General features: G+C 36.4%; 1 protein-coding gene across 11 annotated transcripts in view; it reads right to left on the bottom strand.

The window, feature by feature from the left end:
• Positions 1 to 12,180, bottom strand: part of EVI5 (ecotropic viral integration site 5) — a 64,411-nt gene that overhangs the window by 26,505 nt on the left and 25,726 nt on the right. For 10 of the 11 annotated variants that reach the window (XM_042819489.1, XM_042819491.1, XM_042819492.1 and 7 more), the window contains 5 exons: positions 9,277 to 9,411; positions 6,966 to 7,106; positions 6,318 to 6,476; positions 4,627 to 4,773; positions 1,064 to 1,159 (listed from right to left, as the gene is read on the bottom strand). In XM_042819489.1, coding sequence (XP_042675423.1) covers positions 1,064 to 1,159; positions 4,627 to 4,773; positions 6,318 to 6,476; positions 6,966 to 7,106; positions 9,277 to 9,411 — 678 coding nt within the window. Of the gene's footprint in view, positions 1 to 1,063; positions 1,160 to 1,336; positions 1,572 to 4,626; positions 4,774 to 6,317; positions 6,477 to 6,965; positions 7,107 to 9,276; positions 9,412 to 12,180 lie in introns of those variants that run through there. The other variant, XM_042819496.1, reaches the window with a different exon arrangement.

Below are 12,180 nucleotides of genomic sequence, written 5' to 3'. Positions count from 1 at the left end.
TATCTAAGCATTATGTGATCAACTGATTGCTTTATCTTTTAATAGATTTAGTGCCTGCTTCACTACAGGAAAAAGTATTCAAACTGAAATTCTTTATGGAAACTCCATCAAATTTATTTGTACAGTCATCTACGTAAATCAAGTTGATCTTATAGAAACAATATGCAAACACGTTACTTGGCATGTTCCTCATGCTGTTAGCAAAATGGTAACCAAGAGTTAAGAAACAAAAAACTGTTTTATGAAGCAAGTTCATACCATACATGAAGATTTTGAAAAAATGCAAGTAGTTCAACTTTCACACCGTAAAATGAAATCATCTTGAAGGAGAAATTTCAGAGGGAAATCAGACACTAGCACTGCCAGTTTAAGAGAAAAAGAAAGGAAACTAGATAACAAGCAGCTTTGAATCCAGGATTAATAACCAAGAAAACCTTCATGGACAGACAACAAAATTCAGGTAGGGAAACAGTGTGCAAGTACATGAATGTCTGCAGTAACCCATCAAGATTTCTCCTAGCCAAAAAAATAGAAATCATTTATGATTCTCTCATTATGGGAGCAGTGGGCTCAAGACAAAAAAAAAAATGGAACAGTACAAGGGCTACAGAATGCATCTTCAAATCCTACAGTGATACGCAGCATTAAATAGAAGTATTGGTTTCAGTAAATAATGGAGGTACGTTTTAGAACAAATCTAACTCTGATCATAGCAGAAAATTACATGCAGACAGGAATGTCTGCCAAAATCAAAATGTGGGTTTTTTTAATGGTATGCTTCCAACCTGATACAGCATTGAAAATTACTCATTACAAGTAAAAACAAAGAAGTCACATGGTGCTTGTACAGAAACAATTATTAAAAGCTCACCAGTATGCACAGAAGGTAAACGTAAGGCCTTTTCTTATAAAGGAGGCACACTATACAAAGACAGCATTATCCCACTTTGCCAAGTAGTGTCTTGCTCACAACAGGTTAAAAAAAGAAAGAAAGTGAAGGACAGGAAAAAAGGTACAAGAAGGAGGAGTATGAAGCCACACGTTTCATATGAGCATGTGTTACCTGGATTTCTAATTCAGCAATGTGCTGCTGGAGTTCAGCCACAGCTGCTATGCGGTCTGCCTCACGGAGCCGCACTGCCATCACTTCTTCTTTACTCTGGAAGAATAAATTAACGACAACCCATAATACCAGTTTCAATCAATAACTGTGCATTTTTTACTCAGAACTACATAAGGAGAACTTATGCTGCTGAAGAGTACCATGCCTACTGATAAAGTATATTCTAAAGCACCCCCCCCCCCCCTTTTTTTTTTTTTTTTAAATTCTGTAGTCCATAGAATTCTGTAAACATCTAATACTAATTCCAAACTACAACCACCTAATACCTGTGGAAAATATTGTCCACAAAGGTCCAGGTCCAAGAAACAGATACCCTTTGTTCTAGAAACACTATAATGTAAATTAAGAAAGAGGTATGGACAATTCTTCAGAGGACCACATTCTTCAGCTTCTCCTTTGTGAACAGACAGCAAAGATACACTGAAGTTTCACCTTATTTCACCTTTCTCTAAAAACAAATAAGAAGAGATATACTCAACCTCATTTATGTTCAGCTGTCTTAGTGACAGTATAGAACAAAGACCATGTAGGATGAAACTAATGCCTGTAACTAATGAACAGATTCCTGCTGTAAGTTTAACAGTGATTTGCAATTTGAGTTTTGATAAGAGAAGGAAGTTTCTCTACTTTCTGTTTTATTGAGGTAAGCCCTGAAGACTTGAGAACACAAATCTACCAGTGTTATATTGTCACCAGCTTGGTACAACCACAGGGAAAAAAGGGATACATAATGAGTCAATAATACTTGGGGGGTTGGACTCGATGATCTCTGGAGGTCCCTTCCAACCCCTACAATTCTGTGAATACTTCCAGGTAGAGTGCAACATCTGGAAAAGACAGGTGAGTCCCAGGTATAGCATCCACGGCAGAATGGTGGAACTCCACAAACTATAGTTACTGTAGGTTAGTTCAAGTATCACAGTTATTTTAATGTGTACTTCATTTAATGTGTACTTCTAATTCACAATACTTGCTACTCTTACTTGTTTAGACAATTTGATTGAAACTGAATTTAACTGCCAAAACTTGTCCACAGTAGCTACATGAAAAGATGCTGTATGTTTTAAAAAGAGCCCTGTAATTAAATCACACTTTCTGCAGTACCTAATTAGCAGAATATGTAGTCACCTAATTCCATTTTAGAGGAACCCAAAGTCAAAGCTCAGCCATTATTGCTAAATTCTACTGTGTGACTGCCTGCATGAAGCCAAGTCCACAAGCCTACAGGATCATATGTAGTCAACTGCAAGCTGACTCTCTTTGGCTTGATTTGACTTGAATATCTGAGATGAGTCAGTAGTGTTGCTCTAGATGGCACTGACACTTTATCACTGAAACAAGGCATATGCTCAGTTAGTACCACAGGATTTGATAGGAAAGACAACTGGGGTGAGGACATAGTTCTTTTGTTGTAGGTCCTTTAACACAGCTGATTAGAGAGATTATTGCTGTGTTTCAAATAAACTGTTTGAGATGAAGTTCTTGCTGTAGAGGTAGCAAACATAAAAAGCCATGAAGTAGTACACACCAGTGACAGAAAACAGAAAACTGCACAGGAATGAGATACAGCTTGCTACACAAGTTTCAATTTCTACTTAAGTATAAGATACTGTTTCAAGAGAGACAAGCTGCAGAATATACTACTTGGGTTTTTTTTGTTTGTTTTACACAAGAGATCTGGGGAGTTGAAGATGTGTTACAAAGACTCACTTGGATTTTTAAGTACGAATATTGTTACATGGCAAAACCTCAGTGACAAACAACACTAGAGCAAAGCTTCACATGTGTCGAAATGACAGGAAGAAAAATACTCAAACATCAGCTTCCAGGGGAATCAGGGGACAAAAGAACTTCGCAAATGCAAAGTGGAAATACAAGTGTAGCTTAAAATACTTAGTGCTACATAAGCTTAACATTTGTATTGCTCCATTATATTATATGAAAGACCACTGAGACTGCAGCTTTGATTATGAAGTTATTGCATCAGCAACACCTTATTTTAACTATTTTAAGTATTTACAGAGCAAAATTATTTTTTCAATTCAACCTACTCTATATTCCAAGCCAAAGTCAGTAGCAACACTACTTAGCACAGTGCCACTGAAACTACTTTTGGTACCTATAGGTAGGACAAGTGCTGCTACTGCTGTAGGTTCATTTTCCTTATGGAAAGATCTAAGGGAAACCAGCAAAAAGTTGCCAATTACAAATTACACAATATGGCTTTGATTAGCAAAGACAAGATGAAATTTTACTACACAACTGAATTGATTACATTGATGCACTACCTTGAAGAAAAAGGATTACAAGAAGAAATCAAGTCTGTAAAAACAATACATTATAGGAAAATTATGCATAGAGTGCCAATTCATCTTCAGACTTAGCAGCTTTGCAACAAGCCACTCACTACACTCTTGACACTCTTATTTATGTTATCAGTAGAATCTTCCGAGGAGAATTCAGCCAGTCCTCAAGTTATATATTGTTAAAACAAAACACATGTACATTGGAAAAAACGTGGAATAAACACCCAGCTGGTAACTGTGTTCTATATGAGCAAAAAAGAGAAACAAATGTCTGGATACACCATGGACATAACTAAGATATGACCAACTTACATTATGTAACAGCATCTGCTCTCAAGTTGCTAAATCTGCAACCGCAGTACAACAGGCAGCATTCATTTTGCTACAGGATGAATGTTAACACACAACTCATCTATTTAGAAATTACTGGTTTTATAAAAAACTCCGCAAACATCTTTTGGAGACAGAGTGAAGTTGAAAGTTGCTTTACTGTCTCCAGTACATTAGGTCTTAATTATAGCAATTTCCACCTAAGACTGCACTTTGAGAGAAGTATCAACAGTCATTTCAGGAAAAGTTTCATCCAAGTTAAAAGAAAACCTTGTAGGGCTTATCCTTTACTGCCTTTCCATATTGCACGCACATGACTAAAAGAGAAATTATTAGGGATCAGTTATGTACTTAGTTACGAAACTAAGTCTGGGATGAAAACAACAGGTAGAGCTCTGGTGCACTGATGGTAATGAACACTTTCTTGCCCAGTATTTTTAGGCTGATCTCTTACAAGCAGTTTACTGTTTAGGTAGTGAATACCCTAACGCTCTTCTCTGTGCATTTTTCCATTCAAAGACTGTTTTTACTGCCATTTCTGAACCCAAGCTAGTTCTGCAGTAATAGCATTGAAGTTGTCTTCTGTCACTAAGACAATCAGAGCACATAGCAATCAGAATCTGTTGAGCAGAAGAGTGTCTTTTTACTCATTTCACACAGACAGCAGTAGAGAGTAAAGCAGAACCACACTTTGAAGTCAAAGTTTATCTTTGTGAGACCACAAAGAAACAGCTTTGTCAAAACCTCAAATGATTTTGAGATGGTAATTTTAAGATGACACTGTCAAACTGGAAAATAAATTAGTAGTGGAAAACACTACAAATTACAAACACAGAAGCATGCAAATGGTCTATTCATGTTGTTTACCTTACATTCAATCTCCGCTTGTCTACGTTTTGCTTCATTCAGCTGAGCAAGAAGTCCTTTGTTCTGTGCAGTAAGATACTGTACCTTCTCCTGCAGGCTGGTGACCTCCAGCTCTGCCCTTCGCAAATGGTTATTATTGATCTGACTCTGACATTTATGATAAGGAAAAAAAAAGAAAGCACATCAATAAGAGATGTTTCATATTAGTTTACCTCCCTAAAGTCTGACAAGACAGACTTGACAGATCATTTGCTATAAAAAAAAACTTGATGGAAAACATTGAGAATTTTTTAAATGAAGTCAAAAGTTTGCATGATGTTTGTTTTTCACAACCATGATATTTCAAGGGTTCTTAAATAGAGAATTCACTTTAAGAACAAGAACGTAAAGTTGCTGTACACATTTCTACTCATCTTGCACTTATGCAAGTCAAAGACTTTGTGAACTTGCACCCCAGTTACAATTACTAGCTGGTGCAACCACAGAACATCAAGTATATCAGAAATACTACATGCACACTTTAACCAGTGAAATCCTGGAAGTAATACAGTACAACTAAGATCAGTGCTTTAATACAAGACATTTTTTACAGGAGGCTGTGCATAGATCAACACAATCTGAGAACCACTGCATTTGTTTCAAATGACAGCTCAGCAACATAAACACAGACTCAATGCTTAACACTGAAACGAGAGCAACCTAGAGGTCTTGAGGTTATTGCATGTAACCCAGAGTGCAGGATACCTATGCCCCCTACTGACTAAAATAAATATAAAGGAAAAACAACAAAACATACATTAACAGTATTTACATTTAAATACAAGTTTTAGAAGGCACAAAAACACCTTTATTCAGTTAGTGTAGAATGAACTGGTGCCTCTATCAGTAGTAAGCTACCACGTATTGCATAGCCATTCTCTCCCTGTTCAATACCACATCTTGATACATGGGAAGATTTCTCAGAGACCTGTTACAACACTTATCAATCAACAGCACGTTCAATGTCAATTCAGTGGAGAGCTCACAAATTAATATGAATGTACCAATTGTACATTGCACTTTCAGATTTGACCACTTAACTTGCACTACAGTTACAAAAAAAGGATCTTAGCAGATAAGTTATTTCTTGCCTATTCTGCACATTTCAGTAATGCTAAAATACACTTCTTCTTAGCAGGTGAAAGGTAAAGCTTCTGCTGAAAAGTGACAATAGGCTATTGTTACACCAAGATTCCTGCTTAGTAACCATATTCAGGCTTTCAGGAGATGATCTAGTACTGGCAATTTCACAAGAAAAGCACTGTTACTTTAAGACTTGAAATTACAATACGTGAATCATCAATTAGATAAAGGTTTGTGAAGGTGGAAATACCTTAAGCACACTTTTGTTAGCATCCCAGTAACGACTGAACAGATAAGGATTCACATACATTCAGAGTTTACCAGTTAATCCAAGTAAGAAATTGTGAAAGCTTAGTCCTGTAAGGGGACATTAAAGTATGCTAGATTGATTGTATGCACTTGATTCTCCCTCCCAAACTAAGATACGAAGAAAAAAGCAGTTAAAAAAGAGACCATGACATCTTAGAGCTAAAGTCATCCCCATAAATGGGTACAGACCATTAAATGGTATTGGCCATCTGATGCTAGTCTGGCAGCATTCTGGTCAATTCATATGCTAAATATCATACCTGTGTTTCCATCTCCATCATTCTTTGTTTGGTTTCTTTCAATTCAGCCTGAGTTTCTGCTTCTCTCAGTCGGACTGTCATCAGCTCATCCTGCAGTTCATTCACTGTATTTTTTCTCGGAGGATCTTTCCACCTCCCAGTGGTGCGAGCTAGGTGACGCTAAGAAAACCCACATCATTGCTGATATATCATCTTTCCTGGTGTTCTCTAATTTCACTTAAGTAATCTCCTTTAAAGAACTCCTTGATGTCTCAGCTGTACAATGCCAAGTTGCTCAAAATGCTACTTTTAGGTCTAAAAATCTAGAAATCTATACAAGTTTTAAGAATAGAGCATTAAAAGACCGAAGGCGGTGATTCCCAACCAGATTAAGTCACAGGATTTCAAATACATCCTGAAAAAGAGCTTTTAATATTTACTGAAGTGGAAGTATTGATGGGATACTTCCTTTCTACCAGGATGGCTGGTTGTTAGTACAGGCCTCTGTCATCTGCAACAGCTAGAGAACAACTTCCAACATACTTCTGAAGTTAGTGATATTTTCACAATCCACAGTCACTAGTTCCTACTTAACATCTCAAGATTTTCTTGCCTTGTCATCATCCATTAGAAAAGAAGAAAAAGAGAACAGTCTCTTGGTGCCCATACCTGCCAGTGTTCCTCCAAGTCTTTGACTTGCTGCCTTAGTTCTTTGAGACCCATCAAAGCTTCTGCTTCTCTTAGTTTCACTGCAATCAGTTCTTCTTGTAGTCTAGCAACATTTTCCTCATCAGGGAGAGCACTGTTCCTCTGGAACAAGGAACATCCTCTTAAACATGCATCTGAACAAAATATTGCTTAGCAAGATCCACTCCAAAACACAAATATGAAAACTCCTATTGCTAACCAAAATTTCTTAATACATCTCTTATAAAGTACCTAAAAATATATCTAATGACTATAAGTATATTTAAATTGTCCATTTCACTGCATATTATCCCTCCCAAAGATTATTTACACTACTTCTGGCACATTAAAAAAAAAAGAGAAAAGATTATGAAATAATTGACAAAAATAAAGCAAATGAGGAACAAAAGTTACACCTTTAGAGTTACAGTTCTTACTCCGTTTTACAGAAAAAAATAAACGGAAATTTAAGTTTTGGGAAGGAGATAATTTGCTTTTGAAAAAGAAAAGGTATGTTGATAAAGAAACTACGCATTAATATTTACTAATAGTCAAGAAAGCTCTTAAGTGAAAGTACATGGATGTATATGAAGACATGAAAAAAGTAGAAAGACTGGAAAGAGATAAACAAAACAGCAATGCACACCACAGAAGTTACTTAGGAAAAGTGATGAAAGAATGAAAGTCTGGGGATAAAACAAAAACACTAGAAGGGAAGGAGGACAGCTGCCCAACTAGTTCCTTTTATTGAATCATTGGTCACCAAACACTCAAAGTTCAATTGTGCTTTATCATTTTCTACTGTACTTCTCAGTAGTAATTTCTAGCAAAATCAAGTATTTAGAGACAGTGCTGGGAAAGCTTCCAGTTTTTCCTGAGAGTTGAGTGTAGTACTTCAACATTAACACAGCAAAGCCACCATTTACTAGCATGTTCCAAATCATGGGCTGTAAGCATTAGCAAATCAAGAAACTAACTGTTTCTTAATGCTTACATTATGGGCAGTACAGCCATTCAAGTCTCAGGTTACCAAGCAGAGCTTTTCCAGATTACTGTTAGTGACATGCCACATAAAGAGTTGTATTTATAGAAACTGAAGGGAATTAACCTGAGTCACTTTTTCACATGCCTAAGTTCATTAAAGACTAAAATGTTTCTTGACACCCAAAGTTTGCCTGGTACATCATTTTTTCCCCACAACTCCATCATCTTCATATTTAAAGTTTTCAGTATATGCTAACTCCCATAGCTCAAGAAAAGTGGTATTTCTAAATTTTTAGAGAATCATGGGTATGCAACCTTCTGGCTGTTCCAGGCCACAATGAGTGAAGAGGGACTGTCTTGGGCAGCATATAAAATACATAACATAGTTTAAATATACAAGTAATAACACATTTAAAAATGAAATATTAAAACAAAGAGGACAACAAAAACAAAACTAGCAGATTGGACATGGATGCTAGATTCTGACCTCTTACCAGTGTAACTACAACACTACTATTCTGTCAGATTCCCAGTCAAGCTCTTTAAGTAAAATCTTAACTAGATGAGTCCTGTGAAATTAACTAGTAAGTTTTGTCCACATTATTGAATATGCAGCTTTTTCAAGTTTCCATAGGGAAATAATCTCCCAAAACAACAAAAGAGTGTGCTTTAAATAAGGTCAATTGGATTTTTCTATTTTCTGTGAAGAAAAACCTGACAATAAATTAAGAATAAAGTGCCTGACAGATTGTTTGAATCCAGCTAGAGTTCTGGCGTCAGAAAACTACAAAATGACCGGCACCTGAAAGGCAGCAGAGTTTCATGCTAAGGACAGCAGATACACTTTCCTGCCCATAACAGAAAGTGGGAGATACTCAAGAACAAGACTGGGGAAGGGCAATCTTGAACTCCTCTTTCGTGTCTGCTCCAACATCACTTCAAGGCTCACCATAGGCTTGCTACTCATTGCAGAATATAGTTTTGAAACAGCTGATGTTTGCTGTTAAGACCCTACCAGAATTTGCGTTTTCCAACACAGGCACAGGAGAAAGCAATCATAGGCCCTTCTCAGTGTAAACATCTTGTTTAGTTTTTGTTACTGTTTTTTGATATTTCTGTTTGGTGTGGCTTTTTTTTTTTTTTTTTTTTTTTTTTTTTTTTTTGCTATAATCAACTTCAAATTTGAAAAGCATCTTACAATCATGAAAACATATGTCAAGAATATAGAGCACAGTTACACAAATAACTACAGGGACCCGCATTCCATCTCTAGAGCTATTTTATACCAAAGATCCTGGGCTTGGTTTACCTTTTCCATCTCTAGAACTTTGTCTTGCATCTCCTTCAGGGCACAATGGGATTCTGCTTCACTCAGCCTGGCTTGGACCAGCTCTTTTTCCAGCTGTAGCACAAAGTCTTCACTGTATCGTGAACTGCATTTATGCTACAAAGTTTGCAGAAATATATTTAGTATGAAGCACAGATAGCTCAAAATGGGTCTCGTGTCAAATGTGAAGTGAAAAACCATACATTCAAATGCTTAAGACTAGAAATACTACTTTAAGATACAGAAGGTCTACTAACACGTCTATCGCCACTGGTATGTGTACAAACCCTATTACTACTCTTCTGAAACAACTTCAGCCATACAAGACCAAAGGTACAGGATCAGACTGAGACCCCTCTGAGTACTCATGAGTACTCCATGCCTTCTTCTCAATGTTATCCAAACTAGGGAAAAAAAAAAAATAAAAATGAAGGATCTGTAGCTATTTTGTGATGTGTTGAAAAAAGGCTTAAGGTTAGCTATTTACAAGGTTAATATGAGGATTTCTCTTGATCCCTACTCAAACTTTGATTCAGCAGAAGCCTTCCATAACCTTGAATTTAAAATAAGTCACGTATGCTTCAAAGCACTGTTACTTGGGCTTGCCTCTTTATTTCACTCCAACCTTTAGGCTCCTATTTACTCACAGAATATATATTCTTCCTTGTAATATATTTTTAGGATAAGCCCTATGGCTTCCATGAATTTCTATAAAGCCATATCTTGCTTTGCTTTTGCATCAAACAACTTAGTTTGCTGAGTTAGCAGAGAAGTTTTCAGTTCTGTGTGCTGCTATTAGGATATAACATTCCCTAACTTTCACTCACAAACTTCACTAACAGACCAAACAGGAATTTATCACACACAATTACATGGCCACAGAAGTACTTTCTCATTTTTGTACTTGTATATGCCAACTACATCTAAACCGTATTTGATCAAACTCACCTGTTTACAGATACGTTTTTATTACATTTCTTAAAATACACAGGATATGAATCCACAGAATTACAACAGAGGAGTATACACAAAACACTACAAGGCAAACGTAAGCTGTGCAAACAGTTTTCAGCATCACAGAGACTGTCCAATTAAAAGTGCTTGACTACTTAGCTGCACAGCTGAACGCACCAAGAACACCGCACAAAGATATTAACTTTTCCTTACACAACACTGATTTAATATGTACTATTTTCAATCTGCATATTGTCTTCACACAGCAAGTAGCAGAGGTAGCCCTGAACTGAAATGTCAGGAAAGGACAGACAGACAATGCCAATGTTTCCAGAATCACCGGACACGATAGGAGGGCATCCATAGCACATGAAACAATATCCAGAGACACAGAACACGCAACAGCTTTCTTCTTCCTTAGCTGTTTGAACAAGTTTATCAAATGACATAAACAGCAACTTTGATGGAGTGGTGGACTCTCAGTTTCTTGCTTCAGATTCCACAGGCAAGAGAATAGGAAACAAAAATGAACGCAGCATGCCTGCTTTGGAGTCCTCTAGACTTTTCAGGAAATGGAGTGGAAATAGTGGATCTGAAGAGCTAAACGCATCCTGATTTGGAAACAACATATGTGAGTAATGTAAACAGTTTTGGACTCACGACTTGTTTTTTAAATCTGCCTTCAGACTTGGCCTACTTAGGACACAGTTATATGCTTCTGAATGCCTAGCCACAAAGCAAGCATCAAAAACAGCCATGCCACTCCTTTAAACCCAGTCTTGGCGGATTGGCAATAAAGTATAACCAAGATCAAAATAAATTTTCAAAAATATTCAGAAGCTCAAAGCTGTGATTTTTAGTTGTTTTTAAAAACAACTTTAGGTTAAATCACTGACAAATTTATAATCAAATTGATGTTAGAAAATGCTACTTTGTTTGCTAAATATCTGTCTTAATTGCCTTTATGTGCTTGCCTTAAGCCCTCGTATTTGTGCCAAAGAACTCCACAAATCTACATTTCTGAGCACCATTCCAACCTTTTCACTACAGAAACACTTCTTCTTGATATATCTTCAGAAGATGCCTCTATAACCTGAAATACTAAAAACCCAGTTTTACAATCATTTACCCCCGAATTAAATCCTTGTGCTTAGCCTCACATAACTGGATTTATTTTTTTCCAAATTATTCCTTCATATGTCACACAGTAAGATTGCCAAACATTCCTAATATTACTTTTGTAATGTATATAAACGTACCTGTTTGCAAAACACCTTTCCAGTTTCCTATACTGCCCTGTTAACTTTGCTTATACGTTTGCACACTAACCATAGCACTTCAATGAATTCAGTATTTTTGAAAATTCAGACGTAAAGTATATTGTAAAATAAAGTGAACAAAATAAAGGAAAACCTTCAGTAAGGTTGTGACGTTCATTATAAGTGTATTCTTCCTATGTCAGTTACCATGCTCTTCATTATTAGTAATTCTGGTATGAGTTCCTGAAATGAAACTACTGAGAATGCAGTTGCTGTGACTATAACCAAACATATGGCTACAAGTTACCCAGTAAAATGCATATGCTTTCATCAGAATATTTAGTCAATTAAACTTCCAACTTGTAACACACCTGGAGGGCTTTCTCAATATTAAGAAATAAAGCACTTTTAGCTTCCTGAACTGCCTCTTATTCAGTAAATTCAATTCTCAAGCATTCAGACCGATGATCTGGCTCATCACTAAGAATTCAAGTATTTCTAGGAAAGACTGATATTGTTTTCTGGAGGTATATTTAATGGGCTGAAATCCTTAGATTATTTGTTCTTATATATCCAACAAAAATCTCTTTTTAAAAAAAATCAGAAAAAAAAAACAGCAAAAAAAATACCCCCCCCCCAAGAGCATCTTAGAACAGTCTCACTGCCCTCACAC

The sequence above is a fragment of the Centrocercus urophasianus genome, unplaced genomic scaffold (assembly GCF_019232065.1).
Source record: "Centrocercus urophasianus isolate 14NV4802_14NV808 unplaced genomic scaffold, USGS_Curo_1.0 seq_18, whole genome shotgun sequence".
NCBI lineage: Eukaryota > Metazoa > Chordata > Aves > Galliformes > Phasianidae > Centrocercus > Centrocercus urophasianus.
The sequence above is the reverse complement of the archived record's forward strand: the minus strand, read 5'-3'. Positions and strand labels throughout refer to the sequence as shown.